Consider the following 18,788-nt stretch of genomic DNA (forward strand, 5'->3'; position numbering starts at 1 on the left):
AGGAGCCAGTGCACACCAGGTAGTCTAAGATCTTTCTAGAGTGCCCAGCCTCCTTCGGAGCCCGCTATTCCCCATGGTCCTTACGGAGTTCCCAGCATCCACTACGGACTACGAGAAACAGAATTACCAGTGAGTAAATTCTTATTTTTTCTCTAACGTCCTAAGTGGATGCTGGGGACTCCGTAAGGACCATGGGGAATAGCGGCTCCGCAGGAGACTGGGCACATCTAAAGAAAGCTTTAGGACTATCTGGTGTGCACTGGCTCCTCCCCCTATGACCCTCCTCCAAGCCTCAGTTAGATCTCTGTGCCCGAACGAGAAGGGTGCACACTAGGGGCTCTCCTGAGCTTCTTAGTGAAAGTTTTAGTTTAGGTTTTTTATTTTCAGTGAGACCTGCTGGCAACAGGCTCACTGCATCGAGGGACTAAGGGGAGAAGAAGCGAACTCACCTGCGTGCAGAGTGGATTGGGCTTCTTAGGCTACTGGACATTAGCTCCAGAGGGACGATCACAGGCCCAGCTTGGATGGGTCCCAGAGCCGCGCCGCCGGCCCCCTTACAGAGCCAGAAGGCAGAAGAGGTCCGGAAAATCGGCGGCAGAAGACGTCCTGTCTTCAACAAGGTAGCGCACAGCACTGCAGCTGTGCGCCATTGCTCTCAGCACACTTCACACTTCGGTCACTGAGGGTGCAGGGCGCTGGGGCGCCCTGAGACGCAATAAAAACACCTTGGCTGGCGAAAATACATCACATATAGCCCCCAGGGCTATATGGATGAATTTTAACCCCTGCCAGAATCCATAAAAAAGCAGGAGAAAAGTCCGCGAAAAAGGGGCGGAGCCTATCTCCTCAGCACACTGGCGCCATTTTGCCTCACAGCTCCGTTGGAGGGAAGCTCCCCTGGCTCTCCCCTGCAGTCACTACACTACAGAAAGGGTTAAAAAAGAGAGGGGGGCACTAATTAGGCGCAGTATTAACTATACAGCAGCTATAAGGGGAAAAACACTTATATAAGGTTATCCCTGTATATATATAGCGCTCTGGTGTGTGCTGGCAAACTCTCCCTCTGTCTCCCCAAAGGGCTAGTGGGGTCCTGTCCTCTATCAGAGCATTCCCTGTGTGTGTGCTGTATGTCGGTACTTTTGTGTCGACATGTATGAGGAGAAAAATGATGTGGAGACGGAGCAGATTGCCTGTAATAGTGATGTCACCCCCTAGGGGGTCGACACCTGAGTGGATGAACTGTTGGAAGGAATTACGTGACAGTGTCAGCTCTGTATAAAAGACAGTGGTTGACATGAGACAGCCGGCTACTCAGCTTGTGCCTGTCCAGACGTCTCATAGGCCGTCAGGGGCTCTAAAGCGCCCGTTACCTCAGATGGCAGATATAGACGCCGACACGGATACTGACTCCAGTGTCGACGGTGAAGAGACAAATGTGACTTCCAGTAGGGCCACACGTTACATGATTGAGGCAATGAAAAATGTTTTACACATTTCTGATAATACGAGTACCACCAAAAAAGGGGTATTATGTTCGGTGAGGAAAAACTACCTGTAGTTTTCCTGAATCTGAGAAATTAAATGAGGTGTGTGATGATGCGTGGGTTTCCCCCGATAACAACTGATAATTTCTAAAATGTTATTGGCATTATATCCTTTCCCGCCAGAGGTTAGGGTGCGTTGGGAAACACCCCCTAGGGTGGATAAAGCGCTCACACGCTTGTAAGGGCTCTACCTTCGCCTGAGATGGCCGCCCTTAAGGATCCTGCTGATAGAAAGCAGGAGGGTATCCTAAAAGGTATTTACACACATACTGGTGTTATACTGCGACCAGCAATCGCCTCAGCCTGGATGTGCAGTGCTGGGTTGGCGTGGTCGGATTCCCTGACTGAAAATATTGATACCCTAGATAGGGACAGTATATTTTTGCCTATAGAGCATTTAAAAGATGCATTTCTATATATGCGTGATGCACAGCGGAATATTTGCCGACTGGCATCAAGTCTAAGTGCGTTGTCCATTTCTACCAGTAGAGGGTTATGGACACGTCAGTGGTCAGGTGATGCGTATTCCAAACGGCATTTGGAAGTATTGCTTTATTAAGGGGAGGAGTTATTTGGGGTCGGTCTTTCAGACCTGGTGGCCACGGCAACAGCTGGGAATTCCACGTTTGTACCCCAGGTCGCCTCTCAACATGAGAAGACGCCGTATTATCAGGCGCAGTCTTTTCGTGGACAAGCGGGCAAAAGGTTCCTCATTTCTGCCCCGTGACAGAGGGAGAGGAAAAAGGCTGCAGAAATCAGCCAGTTCCCAGGAACAGAAACCCTCTCCCGCCTCTGCCAAGCCCTCAGTATACGCTGGGGCTTTACAAGCAGAATCAGGCACGGTGGGGGGCCCGTCTCAATGAATTTCAGCGCGCAGTGGGCTCACTCGCAAGTAGACCCCTGGATCCTTCAGGTGATATCTCAGGGGTACAAATTAGAATTCGAGACGTCTCCCCCTCGCCGTTTCCTAAAGTCGGCTTTACCGATGTCTCCTTCTGACAGGGAGACAGTTTTGGAAGCCATTCACAAGCTGTATTCCCAGCAGGTGATAATCAAGATACCCCTCCTGCAACAGGGAACGGGGTATTATTCCACACTGTTGTGGTACCGAAGCCGGACGGCTCGGTGAGACCGATTCTAAATCTAAAATCTTTGAACACTTACATACAGAGGTTCAAATTCAAGATTGAGTCACTCAGAGCAGTGATTGCGAACCTGGAAGAAGGGGACTACATGATATCTCGGGACATCAAGGATGCTTACCTTCATGTCAAAATTTACCCTTCTCACCAAGGGTACCTCAGGTTTATGGTACAGAACTGTCACTATCAGTTCAGACGCTGCCGTATGGATGGTCCACGGCACCCCGGGTCTTTACCAAGGTAATGGCCGAAATGATGATATTCCTTCGAAGGAAGTGAATTTTAGTTATCCCTTACTTGGACAATTCCCTGATAAGGGTAAGATCCAGGGAACAGTTGGAGGTCGGTGTAGCACTATCTCAGGTAGTGTTGCGGCAGCACGATTGGATTCTCAATATTCCAAAATCGCACCTGGTTCCGACGACGTGTCTTCTGTTCCTAGGGATGATCCTGGACACAGTCCAGAAAAAGGTGTTTCTCCCGGAGGAGAAAGCCAGGGAGTTATCCGAGCTAGTCAGGAACCTCCTAAAACCGAGCCAAGTCTCAGTGCATCAATGCACAAGGGTTCTGGGTAAAATGGTGGCTTCCTACGAAGCAATCCCATTCGGCAGATTCCACGCAAGAACTTTCCAGTGGGACCTGCTGGACAAATGGTCCGGGTCGCATCTTCAGATGCATCAGCGGATAACCCTGTCACCAAGGACAAGGGTGTCCCTCCTGTGGTGGTTGCAGAGTGCTCATCTTCTAGAGGGCCGCAGATTAGGCATTCAGGACTGGGTCCTGGTGACCATGGATGCCAGCCTGCGAGGCTGGGGAGCAGTCACACAGGGAAGGAATATCCAGGGCTTATGGTCAAGCCTGGAGACATCACTTCACATAAATATCCTGAAGCTAAGGGACATTTACAATGCTCTAAGCTTAGCAAGACCTCTGCTTCAAGGTCAGCCGGTGTTGATCCAGTCGGACAACATCACGGCAGTCACCCACGTAAACAGACAGGGTGGCACAAGAAGCAGGAGGGCAATGACAGAAGCTGCAAGGATTTTTCGCTGGGCGGAAAATCATGTGATAGCACTGTCAGCAGTATTCATTCCGGGAGTGGACAACTGGGAAGCAGACTTCCTCAGCACGACCTCCACCCGGGAGAGTGGGGACTTCACCCAGAAGTCTTCCACATGATTAAAAACTCGACAGGTATTGCGCCAGGTCCAGGGACCCTCAGGCAATAAGCTGTAGACGCTCTGGTAACACCGTGGGTGTACCAGTCAGGGTATGTGTTCCCTCCTCTGCCTCTCATACCCAAGGTACTGAGATTGATAAGATGGAGAGGAGTAAGCACTATATTCGTGGTTCCGGATTGGCCAAGAAGGACTTGGTAACCGGAACTTCAAGAGATGCTCACGGAGGATCCGTGGCCTCTACCTCTAAGAAGGGACCTGCTCCAGCAAGGACCCTGTCTGTTCCAAGACTTACCGCTGCTGCGTTTGACGGCATGGCGGTTGAACGCCGGATCCTGAAGGAAAAAAGGCATTCCGGATGAAGTCATCCCTATCCTGATCAAAGCCAGGAAGGATGTAACCGCAAAAACATTATCACCGCAATTGGCGAAAATATGTTGCGTGGTGCGAGGCCAGTAAGGCCCGACGGAGGAAATTCAACTGGGTCGATTCCTACATTTCCTGCAAACAGGAGTGTCTATGGGCCTGAAATTGGGGTCCATTAAGGTTCAAATTTCGGCCCTGTCAATTTTCTTCCAAAAAGAACTAGCTTCAGTCCCTGAAGTTCAGACGTTTGTAAAAGGGGTACTGCATATACAGCCTCCTTTTGTGCCTCCAGTGGCACTTTGGGATCTCAATGTAGTTTTGGGTTCCAAAAGTCACATTGGTTTGAACCACTTAAATCTGTGGAGTTAAAATATCTCACATGAAAAGTGGTCATGCTGTTGGCCCTGGCCTGGGCCAGGCGCGTGTCAGAATTGGCGGCTTTATCCTGAAAAAGCCCTTATCTGATTTTCCATTCGGACAGGGCGGAATTGAGGACTCGTCCTCAGTTTCTCCCCAAGGTGGTTTCAGCGTTTCACCTGAACCAGCCTATTTGTGGTGCCTGCGGCTACTAGGGACTTGGAGGCCTCCAAGTTGCTAGACGTTGTCAGTGCCCTGAAAATATATGTTTCCAGGACGGCTGGAGTCAGGAAATCTGACTCGCTGTTTATCCTGTATGCACCCAACAAGCTGGGTGCTCCTGCTTCTAAGCAGACTATTGCTCGTTGGATTTGTAGTACAATTCAGCTTGCACATTCTGTGGCAGGCCTGCCACAGCCAAAAATCTGTAAATGCCCACTCCACAAGGAAGGTGGGCTCATCTTGGGCGGCTGCCCGAGGGGTCTCGGCTTTACAACTTTGCCGAGCAGCTACTTGGTCAGGAGCAAATACGTTTGTAAAATTCTACAAAATTGATATCCTGGCTGAGGAGGACCTGGAGTTCTCTCATTTGGTGCTGCAGAGTCATCCGCACTCTCCCGCCCGTTTGGGAGCTTTGGTATAATCCCCATGGTCCTTACGGAGTCCCCAGCATCCACTTAGGACGTTAGAGAAAATAAGAATTTACTTACCGATAATTCTATTTCTCATAGTCCGTAGTGGATGCTGGGCGCCCATCCCAAGTGCGGATTGTCTGCAATACTTGTACATAGTTATTGTTACAAAAATCGGGTTATTATTGTTGTGAGCCATCTTTCAGAGGCTCCTCTATTATCATGCTGTTAACTGGGTTCAGATCACAGGTTATACGGTGTGATTGGTGTGGCTGGTATGAGTCTTACCCGGGATTCAAAATCCTTCCTTATTGTGTACGCTCGTCCGGGCACAGTATCCTAACTGAGGCTTGGAGGAGGGTCATAGGGGGAGGAGCCAGTGCACACCAGATAGTCCTAAAGCTTTCTTTAGATGTGCCCAGTCTCCTGCGGAGCCGCTATTCCCCATGGTCCTTACGGAGTCCCCAGCATCCACTACGGACTATGAGAAATAGAATTATCGGTAAGTAAATTCTTATTATAACATATATAGTTAACAAATAGGAAATAAACATTAGATAGATATTTAGAATATATTTTTATTAGATATATATTGTAGGTATATGTTTATATTTGATAGAAATATATTTCTATTAGATAACTAGATATACATACAGTATAAAATATACTGTAGATTAGTAGATATGATATATTTACATGTGAGATATAGGTAGTTATCCTATATTTATATTATGTATATGTGTGTGTGTGTGTTGGGTCCTGTGATAATCTGTGAATGTCAGCCACCAGCAGTAGTTTAGAAGGGATTTGCCCAGCAATAATATACAGCATATATATGTATATACATATTGTGTGCACTGCTGTAATGTATATGACACAGAGTGAGCCCCCAGCCGTAGGGTGGGAGTGATTTGGGATAAGCCGTGGCTGTTTTATAGCATAAACTCGCACGTTGCCCTATTGCCCTCCTGCTTTGTGTGACACATGAAGTTCAATCCCAGGGAGCTCCTGGCTGGTCATGTGCCGCCCCTGACACAAAAGTGTCTGCTGGCCGCAGAGGGGTTAACATCGCCCGTCATTGTTCTGAGAGGCCGGGTTCTCTGGAAAAAACTGTCGCCCTCATCACATCCATTCACCGGGTCAAGAGTGCCAGCTAAGCACATACCTTTATCAGGGTGCCCGACCAGCCCAGCACGGGAGAGCTGTTGACCCCTTTCTGTCAGTTCGGCAGGGAGGTATCCCTGGTTAAAAGGATTTTACCTGCGTCAACAGAAACCATCCAGAGTGACTACGAGCGTCATGGGGCATTTTTTGGACAGCAGCCTAGTCTGATTCTTTTCTGTGTTGCTCAGCGTCGGAGCGAGACCTCTTTCTGCTCACCTCGTCTCAGGACACCTCACACAGGTAAGGGGCTGTTTAGGGCGCGGTGGCTCGACGCTTTCCGGTCACCTGCCTTCAAATATTCTATTTTGCTGCGGAAGGCTGGGGTTTTACAGCGCTCGGAAATTACACCAGACGTGACCCAAGCTGCGAAGTTCTCAAGTTGCAGAAGTTTATTTCACCTCTTGTAGCACATTTTTGGAAATGTTCAAACTATTATTTTTTAGGAGGGGGGGTCTGTTATCCAGCAAAGAAATGAACTTAGCAAAACACGTAAAGTGATCACTAATTGTGTTTAAGTGATTTACTTAGTTCATTTTAAAAAGCGATGAGGCCGATCTTTTTGATTTGGACAAAATGCAAACCTTATGAAGCATCGTACAGATACGTCCTCGTATACTGGACGATTGGACGCTATATGCTGCAAAAACCTCTAGAGGAGACACTGAGGTATAGCGTACCATAGTTTTCTTTAATTTGTGCATCTTCTTATCACAGACCTTAAGAAAGCACTTGCAGTGCACTAGAGACACTGATTGGGTAGGAATTAGTTTTAAACACGTGCAAAGTTGCAGTTGAATTACAATGGAACTGCGCGCGAGGGAAAAGCCGCGATTGCTGCGTCACAGCACTTCTTATACAGATTCAGACTCAGCTGCAAAAACTCAGGGCAATCTATGAATGTAGTTTTGTCGCTCCCAGTTTTATGTATGCGAATAAGACGCACATTATAAGTGAGACATGCTCAGCGCGTCTGAGTCACCCAGAACCTGGAACACTGAGAGGGGCTATTTGCTGTGACGTAAGCATCAGTGTATGCGCCCGCATCTGTACAATATGTGCCCTGTAGTGCCACTTTGTTATATTTCCTATTTAGCACCTGCAAGGTTTATTTGGGCACTTACTAAAAATAACTCTCCCTCTTATTTCATATGTACAGTAATAAAACTCAGTATTATTACAGGCAGACAAAGAGATAAGAGGGTGTTCCTAACAAGCTTGCAATCTATAGTATCCCAGAAATGACAGTAGTTATCGCTTTAAATTGGGGGTTCTCCAGTGTGTCACCTGGTGTCATGAAGGCTGTGAACAAAAGGGAATAGGAATTACAAAATAAAATGTTGATACCTAAAGTGTATATGAAATAACCCCAATACCCTGACCATCTGATGCATGCAGATATACTGGCTCCCCATCTATACATAGATGCACCAAAAATACCCCCCCCCCCCCCCCCCGTCCCCAGCAGATCAAGCAGCATTATGGGGCTTAGATATGAAAGACCGTGAAACTTTATGTATATATATATATATATATATGTATATATATTATGTATAATACGATGTTGCAGTGTAGTATCCTTGACAACAGCCTTCAGGGCTTAGTGTAGCTGAAGCATTAAGGGGCTCACAGCAGCCGAGAGGGTATCCGGACTCCAGGTTGACACCTGAAATAGGTCGACACGGACAAAGGGTCGACATGCATTTTTCAAATTTTTGAACTTTTTCATACTTTACGATCCACGTGGACTACAATTGGGAACGGTAACCTGTGCTGAGCGTAGCGGAGCGAGGCACCTACCCCGCGAGCCATGCGAGGGGACACGGTGCACTAATTGGGGTTCCCGGTCACATTACGGAGAAAACGACACCAAAAAAACTCACGTCGACCTTTTTCCATGTTGACCTATTTTCCATGTCGACCTTTTTCAGGTGTTGACCTAACTGGTGTCGACCCTGAGTCCCAGACCCAACCGAGTGACGGGTCCAGTGTTTAGTAGCCAAATCTGGCCTTATTGTGGTAGCTTGGCCAATCGGACATCAGTAATGCAAGATGAACAGTAAATACACGGGGGGTAATTCCAAGTTGATCGCAGCAGGAACTTTTTTAGCAGTTGGGCAAAACCATGGAGGTCATTCCGAGTTGTTCGCTCGCAAGGCGATTTTAGCAGAGTTGCTCACGCTAAGCCGCCGCCTACTGGGAGTGAATCTTAGCATCTTAAAATTGCGAACGAAGTATTCGCAATATTGCGATTACACACCTCGTAGCAGTTTCTGAGTAGCTCCAGACTTACTCGGCATCTGCGATCAGTTCAGTGCTTGTCGTTCCTGGTTTGACGTCACAAACACTCCCAGCGTTCGCCCAGACACTCCTCCGTTTCTCCGGCCACTCCTGCGTTTTTTCCGGAAACGGTAGCGTTTTTTCCCACACGCCCATAAAACGGCCTGTTTCCGCCCAGTAACACCCATTTCCTGTCAATCACATTACGATCGCCAGAACGATGAAAAAGCCGTGAGTAAAATTACTAAGTGCATAGCAAATTTACTTGGCGCAGTCGCAGTGCGGACATTGCGCATTAAGCGGAAAATCGCTGCGATGCGAAGATTTTTACCGAGCGAACAACTCGGAATGAGGGCCCATGTGCACTGCAGGGGGGGCAGATATAACATGTGCAGAGAGAGTTAGATTTGGGTGGGTTATTTTGTTTCTGTGCAGGGTAAATACTGGCTGCTTTATTTTTACACTGCAATTTAGATTGCAGATTGAACACACCACACCCAAATCTAAAGGGCCCTACACACTGGCCGATTTTTTGAAAGATATGAACGATCTCGTTCATAAATGAATGAGAACTCGTTCATATCTTTCAGTGTGGAGACTCCTGCAATGAACGATGCGCGGCCCCGCGCTCGTTCATCGCTGGTCTCCCGTCGGCTGTGCATGCAGGCCAATATGGCCGATCTCGTCCATATTTGCCTGCACTTCAATGCAGCCGCGTGACGGGGGGAGTGAAGAAACTTCACTCCCCCCGTCACTGCCCCCCCGCCGCCGGGTCGCTCGTCGGCCGTATCCGCCGTCGGGCAGCTCGGCGGCGGGGCGGCCAGTGAGTAGGGCCCTTAACTCTCTCTGCACATGTTAAATCTGCCTCCCTTGCACTGCACATGGTTTTGCCCAACTACTAACAAAATTCCTGCTGCGATCAACTTGGAATTACCCCCATGGTTGGGTAAAGCATATTGCAATCATAAAAATTTCATGCAGTCACTAAGTCAACACCAAAATGTCAACAGTTATATCGACATTGTATATGCTTCTGAATGCCAGTCGTCATTAAATCAGCCTGCGATCGCATCCCAGCACATTGCAATTGCAGAAGAATCGCAGGTCACCCACGCGCAATGGGTTTGCAGCGCATGCTGAAGCCGCCTGTCATTTGCTGGGGAACAGTCTGAGGAGGTTGTTCAGAGATGGACGTAGATGTTGCGTCCTGTAGCAAGACCTGCGTCCATCTCCTCACATGCTGGGGAGCCACCCAGCACAGGGCAAGGCCGTCCAGCATGTGTGCGGCGCCACCCCACGATGCGTCCGCAATTTAATTGCGGATGCATTGATTTAAAGTTGACCGCCTGGTTGCGCTGGCAGGCGATCGGCCGCTATTTTTTTGATCGGAGCTGCTGCATGTGACGTCATGCAGCTGCCTCAAAAACAGTCTGGATACGCCCGGAAAACGTGTCATGCCCAGGGTGTGCATCTGATGCCAGCTGTGATTGCAGCGATTAAAAAAACGTGGCGCCGCTGTCGATGGTACTCGGACAGACAAATCCTCAGGGGCCGACCGGCAAGTAATCCTTAGGCCCTTTGGGACAGTACTACTGTGGCTACAGATGGAGTAGTGTTTATTGCAGCAAATTACTCAGCATGGTACCAACTGTATTTACCATTAACGCAAATATCCTGAGCTGTCAAACAGATTTGTTTGACAGGATGCTTGACCATATATTGCCTTCACTTCAATACATTCCACTCTACCTGTAAGTGGCATGTCTTATATGTGCAGTTGCATACAGTGCAGTAATCATCTAAAATGCAAACTAAGGAAGAAATGGATAAAGATCATATTAAAGTTTCAACTGAAGTGAAGTAAATGACTACAGAAGAAAGAAGATGAGAGCGGCTGATGGCGTTGGGCGACCCAACAAGACCATTAAAGAAAATAGCATGTGCATTGTGCTTCAGGGTAATATGATGGCATAATGATGATTTGCCCCCGTTATGCATGTCTCTGATGTGTTCTGCTTCTTCCCCAGACATCAGCTCCCGCTCGGCCTCACTGTCAGGATGTACAGTTTTATGGGTGGAGGCCTCTTCTGCGCCTGCGTTGGCAATATACTGCTAGTAGTCTCCACGGCAACCGACTACTGGATGCAGTACCGGCTATCCGGGGCCTTCGCACACCAAGGCCTCTGGAGGTACTGCGTGACTGGGAAATGCTACATGCAGACTGAGAGCATCGGTATGTAGTCCCGTCCCAATGATTGGGCCATAAGAATCACATAATTTAAAAAAAAAACAAACATTAAACATATAAATATATAACTGGCTGCATTATACTACGTTTTATGGCATGGTGTGGTGAGTAACTCGATGCGTGTCTCTCAGTCCTTTTAATCAAATAACATCAATTGAACTCTGCATACATTTATTTAAGAGACACCCCTTCCCCTTTCTCTCATCCCTCTCTCCCCCTTTGGAACTATAGGGGTCGAATTCACAGATACTGTATAACAAAAACAGTGAGTTTGGTGTGAATCCCAGAAGGCGGGCCCCCTCAGCTATTGGGGCCCCATAGCACTGTAGTTTGGCCCCTAGTTGCAATGCTCTTGGTGTTATATAGATTTTATTTGCAGGAAAGGGGAATCTTCATTTGATCTTCATAATAACAGGTGTAAAAATAATCCACACACACAGTATCCATCCAAAGGAAATATATATATTTATTGAGCTATACAAAATGTAAACAGAAGAGGAGCAAAAATATACAAATAAACAAGGCATGATACATATGTTTCATATGGGTCTATTTACTAAGCCCTGGAGGAGAAATAAAGTGGAGAGAGATTAAGTACCAGCCAATCAGCCATGTTACAGGCTGTGTTTGAAAAATGACAGGAGCCGATTGGCTGGTACTTTATCTCCGTTCACTTTATCTCTCTCCAAGGCTTAGTAAATGGGTCCCATAAATCTGCGCGCATATTTGGTAAGTAGTGATGCCTCTCCGTGTCCCGACACATTGTATAGAGTAAAAAAAAAATCTTGTTGATCTTTACCATCGGTGGTTGGAAACCATCTGGTTCTCCCTCATCGATGGCTAAAGTATTCAACATCGGCCATAGAGTATCAATGATTAAATCATCGATGGTCGATGGCTATCCCTACATTGACCTAGGGGTGAACGCTACTGACCATAAGCCTAATAGTGACATGGACCGTCGACATTCACAGTGTTGACATAATGACCCCCGCTGACATGTCCATGTCGGCATTTTGAATGTCGGTATCTTTAGGCAGTGGATGTTTCAGGTATGTCATGTTTGCTCACATGTTAGTGTATATAGGAGGTCATTCCGAGTTGTTCGCTCATTGCCAATTTTCGCAACGGAGCGATTAAGGCGAAAATGCGCATGGTACGCAGTGCGCATGCGCTAAGTATTTTAGCTCAAAACTTAGTAGATTTAGTCACGGCAGAATGAAGAATTTCCATCGTTGAAGTGATCGGAGTGTGATTGACAGGAAGTGGGTGATTCTGGGCGGAAACTGACCGTTTTCAGGGAGTGTGCGGAATAACACAGGCGTGCCAGGATAAAACGCGGGAGTGTCTGGAGAAACGGGGGAGTGGCTGGCCGAACGCTGGGCGTGTGTGTGACGTCAAACCAGGAACGAAACGGGCTGAGCTGATCGCAGTGTAGGAGTTAGTCTCGAGCTACTCAGAAACTGCTAAGAATTTTCTATTCGCAATTCTGCTAAGCTAAGATTCACTCCCAGAGGGCGGCGGCCTAGCGTGTGCAATGATGCTAAAATCAGCTAGCGAGCAAACAACTCGGAATGACCCCCTTTGCACATTGTAGAGAATGTATTTGTAGTGAACTTGCTGCTTTCTGCTGCGTATGGTTCCTCTGCCCGGCGTCGGCACGTCTGTAATCTGCCCCCATCCTGCTGACACTCTGCCCTCTTGCAGCCTATTGGAACGCCACGCGGGCCTTCATGATACTCTCTACCCTCTCCTGCTTCGCTGGGATCATCGCTGGGATCCTGTCCTTCGCTCACTTCTCCACTTTCCAGAGATTCAACAGATCCTTTGCTGCAGGAATCATGTTCTTCATCTCCAGTAAGTACTAGACATATACACACTGTCACGCCATCTGTAACGAGAATTGCGTGTGTCGGCAGTAAGGCCCCGCTCTCACTGGATGATCGCTCCAAGGCCTTATTTAAACTTCCATTTTGCTCACAAAAAGCACTTCACTATTTTTGCTTATGTCTTATATTAATGGTGAGAGTGCGTATGTGTTGGGACTATATGGGGTACATTTACTAAGGTGAGAGGTTTTTTTAGAACTGGTGATGTTGACCATAGCAACTAATCATATTATATCGGTGGTTATCATGTCAACATGCACAAGATTGTCATTGATGATGTCTGTGTTGTTAGAATGGCGACATAATTTATGCAGAAACCTGCAAAATGTCAATTTTGACAAAATGCCGACTTAAGACATGTCGGCATTTCCAGGAGGGTTAGGGTTTTTGTTAGGGTTAGCATTAGGATTGTCTTAAGGGACAGCAGGAGAAGAAAACCGGCATGTCAACATTGTAGCATATTCACTGTTGACACCATGAACATGTCGACATGACAAGCATGTCGGCACTGTACTGTCTAGCTAACATACCAAACTCTCTTAGAGGATGTGTGAAAAAATGAAGTCATTTTCTGGCATGGAGCTGCACTATTACCAAGGGAGGGTGTCGAGCATAATGACTCCGCCCACTGCGTGCAGAATTTCTTCCCCCCCCCCCAGTCGCCGCGGTTAGCCTCACGATCCTGCTTGACAGGGCAAATTAGCTGTACATCCAGTCACAGTGCATGCTATCACATGACAATAGAAGCGGGATTACCGGCTCAGCGACTGCATACCGTATGTAGACTTCTGCGCAGAGGGTGGAGCTTCTCTGTCTTACATCACACTGAAGTAGGGAACACGGGAACGCGTAATCTGTGCAGGACTGAGGGACTGTCTATCAGTGATTTACTCTTCATACTCCGTGGCAGATCCCCGCAGGGTCAGCAGCAGGAATAAATATAAATAACAATCTGTTTTTGGGGTGTCCTTTTTTATCATAGTTATTCACCTCAGTCTCTATATATCAGGCATGTCCAAACTGCAGCCCTCCAGCTGTTGTGAAACTACATATCCCAGCATGCCCTGACACAGTTTTGCTGTCAGAGAATGCTAAAGCTGTATCAGGGCATGCTGGGATGTGTAGTTTCTCAACAGCTAGAGGGCCGCAGTTTGGACATGCCTGCTTTATATTACCAGCTTGCTTTACCGCCACGGTTTTAACCTTCTGATTACTTTGATTTATTGTGCCTGCCAACTTCTACTAAGAGAGGGGGCACAAAGTAACGTGGACTGGTTCTGCCAAAGAGGCGTTGCAATATCCCGCACCATCATGTGGCCACGCCCCCTCTATACCAGGGTGTCATTTATCATGGCGGTCCCAGTCATTGTTACCATGGCAAATGACAGCAGGACACACTACATATCAATGTTTTTCTGTTTGATCAATCCACTTTTGCCCTCTGATAATGGGCCTAATTCAGAGTTGGTCGCAGCAGCAAATTTGTTAGCAGCTTGGCAAAACCATGTGCACTGCAGGAGGGGGGCAGATGTAACGTGCAGAGAAAGTTAGATTTGGGTGGGGTGTGTTCAATCTGCAATCTAAATTGTAGTGTAAAAATAAGACAGTATTTACCCTGCACAGAAACAAAATAACCCACCCAACTCTAACTCTCTCTGCACATGTTACATCTGCCCCACCTGTAGTGCACATGGTTTTGCCCAACTGCTAACAAATTTGCTGCTGCGATCAACTCTGAATTACCCCCAATATCCAATGATGACATCACAGTCATGTGATATAGTTTGATTGGGGGTCAGAGTTGATCATTTACAAGTGCAAAATACCCGCTTATACTCATATATTCCACTGTCATTGTATCCCATTATATCTGTAATCATCTCTTCTGCTCATCCACAGCTTTGTTTGTGCTGCTTGCTATGGCAATCTATACTGGCGTAACGGTAAATTTTATGGGCAAGCGTTTTGGCGACTGGCGATTTTCCTGGTCCTATATCCTGGGCTGGGTGGCCCTGCTGATGACTTTCTTTGCAGGTAACAGTATAATTATTAGAATGATTTTTCCCCAGGTCTCATGAGTCGCCCGCGTCACGGATTTGTCCACAATAATGTAACAAAACGTGTGAATATTTCCACTTTGTCGAATTTTCGGAAATGCAAAGAAATGACCCCTGGGCTGCATTGGCTGTTTATACTGTGAAACTGATGTACAGTAATTACAGAGTGTTCTGCTATACATGTCTACTACCCCAACCTCGCTTCCGGAAGGGGGGGGGGGGGGAGGAGATGTGGGGGAGACCGAGTCATCTGGCCCCACTCTCCTCAGTAATGAGGAGGTGATAACGCATTTCATGTCATCGTAAATTGCGCTGTGTTCCTGACCAACTTTCAGCAGGTTAGTGTTCGCAAGGAGATTTACAGGAAGAAGGAGTTTGTGGGTGTCAATTGAACGTTTTCTGGGAGTGGTTAGAAAAACGCAGGCGTATTCAATCGTTTTCAGGGAGGGTTCCCGATGTCAATTCCGGTCCCGGATAGGCTGATGTGATCGCAGCGGCTGAGTAATTCCTGGGCAACTCAGAAACTGCACAAGATCTGTTTGTACAGCTCTGCTACACATGCGTTCCCACACTTGCAAAGCGAAAATACACTCCCCTATGGGCGGCGACTATGCGAGTGCAGGACTGGAAAAAAAACGTAGTGAGCGAACAGGTCTGAATTAGGCCCTTTGATCAGTCTAGCAATGTAGGTTCAGTCGCTTCCAGTCGTTTTGTTTGTGCGAATAAGATGCACATTTTGACCGCAGAAGACGCTCAGCGGACTGAGTTGCCAGGGACCTGGGGCGCAGAGAGGGACTGTTCGGCGCGACTAAAGCCACATTGTTCGTGGACTCGTCTGTAATTCTCCCAGATATTCCGGTAGAGTCCACAAGCAATGGGTCCCCAAATGATCTATCTCCGCTGATTGCTCTGTGTTATACTGTAGCTGGTGCATTTCTTGGAATGTTCTTTCAGTGCTCCTTCAAATCATCTTCCAAAATCACTCATCATATCTCGTCTCCTCCTTACAGGGATATTTTACATGTGCGCCTATCGAATGCACGAGTGCCGGAGAGTGTCCGGGCCGCGCTAAAAGTGTGGCAGGAAGGAAAACATAGGGAATAATACACTGAAAGAAAATATCTCAGAAAATTGAAGTCTTGATCTCCCAGCCCCCATCGTGTTGACTGCAGTGGGGTGGATACGGCCAATCAGGCTTGCCACTGAGTAATTTGGATAATGTAGCAACCATATGACACAACCAACACATCCTCTGTATAAATGGGTTTAGAGTAAGACACTGGGAATAACGTCTTCTGCTGTGCAAACACCCCGTTTCTGCTATGACGTCCGGATCACTGTACCAGTCTGAGCCATCGTGATGTGACCTCAGCAACCCCCCCATCGAAGCCCCTCCAACTCAGTTATACACCTTGTGTATTTTTGTGCTATACCACCTTTGTGCAGATTGCACCAATGTTATTAAAGAGCCCGTTTGTGAGAGGCTGCTGGGTATTTCTTTGCTGTTCTAGAGTTTTGCACGTTTCAGTTACTGCATATTTGCACTAATCGCATCTTTACGGTAAGTTTGCAACTCCCGATCTTCTGGTTGTCCTCAAAAGAGCAAATTAACTGATTACCCAGATAAAACCATTTCCAGTAGCTGGAGAGATGACATTTTGTGAAATAAACGGGTTGTCCAATGATAGATGACTTTATATTTGTGTGTACCTTCAGCTTCCATCAGCTATCCCTTGGGTACGACACAGCTCTGCTCTGCTTTTTACATTGGGTATTACTATATCCACAGAGCTGTTCTGTGGCCCTGATTCAGATCAGTACTCTAATGTCGCTGCAGCCATTGCAAGACTATTGCGTCACATGTGCGGTTTGACTTAAAACGCATGCACAGCCGGCCAATAATCGTTCCGCTGCATCCAACTCTCAATCAGGCCCTGTGTTTCATCTAAAAGCTACTTAAATATGTCTGTCTGTATGATATGGAATCTTTGCTGAAACACAACAGAAAACTGTAAAATCAAATGACATATGGAAGATCTCTGCAAACCAATAAAATAATGTTGCCTGATGTCGTAAAATTGCTATATGCACAGTATTGTTGATATGTGTATACAGTTATATTTGGTTTTATACTGTATATTCTCTCTCTATATCAGAGATTTTCAACCTTTTACAACTCGCGGCACACTGAACAAGATTTAAATATTGCCAAGGCACACTCAGATACAGGTTGAGTATCCCTTATCCAAAATGCTTGGGACCAGAGGTATTTTGGATATGGGATTTTTCCGTATTTTGGAATAATTGCATACCATAATGAGATATCATGGTGATGGGACCTAAATCTGAGCACAGAATGCATTTATGTTACATATACACCTTATACACACAGCCTGAAGGTCATTTTAGCCAATATTTTTTATAACTTTGTGCATTAAACAAAGTGTGTCTACATTCACACAATTCATTTATGTTTCATATACACCTTGGCCCTCATTCCGAGTTGATCGGTCGCAAGGCGAATTTAGCAGAGTTACACACGCTAAGCCGCCGCCTACTGGGAGTGTATCTTAGCATCTTAAAATTGCGACCGATGTATTCGCAATATTGCGAGCACAAACTACTTAGCAGTTTTAGAGTAGCTCCAGACTTACTCTGCCTGTGCGATCAGTTCAGTGCTTGTCGTTCCTGGTTTGACGTCACAAACACACCCAGCGTTCGCCCAACCACTCCCCCGTTTCTCCGGCCACTCCTGCGTTTTTTCCGGAAACGGTAGCGTTTTCAGCCACACGCCCATAAAACGCCGTGTTTCCGCCCAGTAACACCCATTTCCTGTCAATCACATTACGATCGCCGGAGCGATGAAAAAGCCGTGAGTAAAAATACTATCTTCATAGCAAAGATACTTGGCGCAGTCGCAGTGCGAATATTGCGCATGCGCACTAAGCGGAATTTCACTGCGATGCGATGAAAAATACCGAGCGAACGACTCGGAATGAGGGCCCTTATACACACAGTATGAAGGTCATTTAATACAATATTTTTAATAACTTTGTGTATTAAACAAAGTTTGTGTACATTGAGTCATCAAAAACAAAGGTTTCACTATCTCACTCTCATTCAAAAAAGTCCGTATTTCTGAATATTTGGATATGGGATACTCAACCTGTATAATGGCGATGCATGGTGCAGTTGTCTGTCCTAGGATGTCATGTCGCAGCTTCTCCATAGGTAATGCCTGAGCCACATCTGAGAAAGCCAGAAGAGCCCAACACTGCCCAGGCCCAAAATTAGAACCACTAAACCCACCAGTATTGATCGTTGCAAGGCCTCAGTAGCGGCAAAACACTGACGGGCCTGGCTCTGCCTCTATGGCGGCACACTCGGAGACTGCTCAGGGCACACTAGTGTGCCACGGGGCACAGTGGTTGAAAAACACTGCTCTCTATATATATATATATATACATACACACACACACACTGTGTAGACAAAAGTGATTGGACGCCCCTGCCCTCCCCCATTGTGTAAGTGAAATGGTTTGCTCCTGCAGCAGACACGTGTTTGTGAAGGAATAAAACGGGTAGACGGGCACATGGCTTGCTGGAAGGAGCTAACCGAGTTTGAAAAGGGGATCACCGTACACTGCATGATGTCATGTTTCCAGGACGATGCTGGACTGGTATACAGAAAATGTAACTCGGTTATGCTAGCCAGCCCAGATCTTAACCCCACTGAGAACCTCTGAGACTAACTGGAGCAGTGGGTGCGTTCTAGACCGACTCAACCTTCTTCAGTGTCTAACATTCCCTGAATTTAAATGAAATACAGTATGTATGTATGTATGTTGTGGCAAAAAAGGGTAGTTGTTTGCCACAGGCTGTTATGGGAGAGACTAAAGGGACCTACAGACATGCCGATCCGCCACCGAGGTGC

At 46.9% G+C, this 18,788-nt stretch overlaps 1 protein-coding gene across 1 annotated transcript in view; it reads left to right on the forward strand.

The window, feature by feature from the left end:
- LIM2 (lens intrinsic membrane protein 2) overlaps nucleotides 1-16,932 on the forward strand; it is a 55,208-nt gene extending 38,276 nt beyond the window's left edge. Inside the window, exons 2-5 of the mRNA XM_063942314.1 lie at nucleotides 10,688-10,893; nucleotides 12,616-12,765; nucleotides 14,697-14,831; nucleotides 15,865-16,932. Of these exons, the coding sequence (XP_063798384.1) occupies nucleotides 10,688-10,893; nucleotides 12,616-12,765; nucleotides 14,697-14,831; nucleotides 15,865-15,926 (553 nt within the window). The 3' untranslated portion in view covers nucleotides 15,927-16,932. The remainder of the gene's footprint in view (nucleotides 1-10,687; nucleotides 10,894-12,615; nucleotides 12,766-14,696; nucleotides 14,832-15,864) is intronic.
- The last annotated feature ends 1,856 nt before the right edge of the window (nucleotides 16,933-18,788 follow it).

Source organism: Pseudophryne corroboree, chromosome 10, assembly GCF_028390025.1.
Source record: "Pseudophryne corroboree isolate aPseCor3 chromosome 10, aPseCor3.hap2, whole genome shotgun sequence".
Taxonomy (NCBI): domain Eukaryota; kingdom Metazoa; phylum Chordata; class Amphibia; order Anura; family Myobatrachidae; genus Pseudophryne; species Pseudophryne corroboree.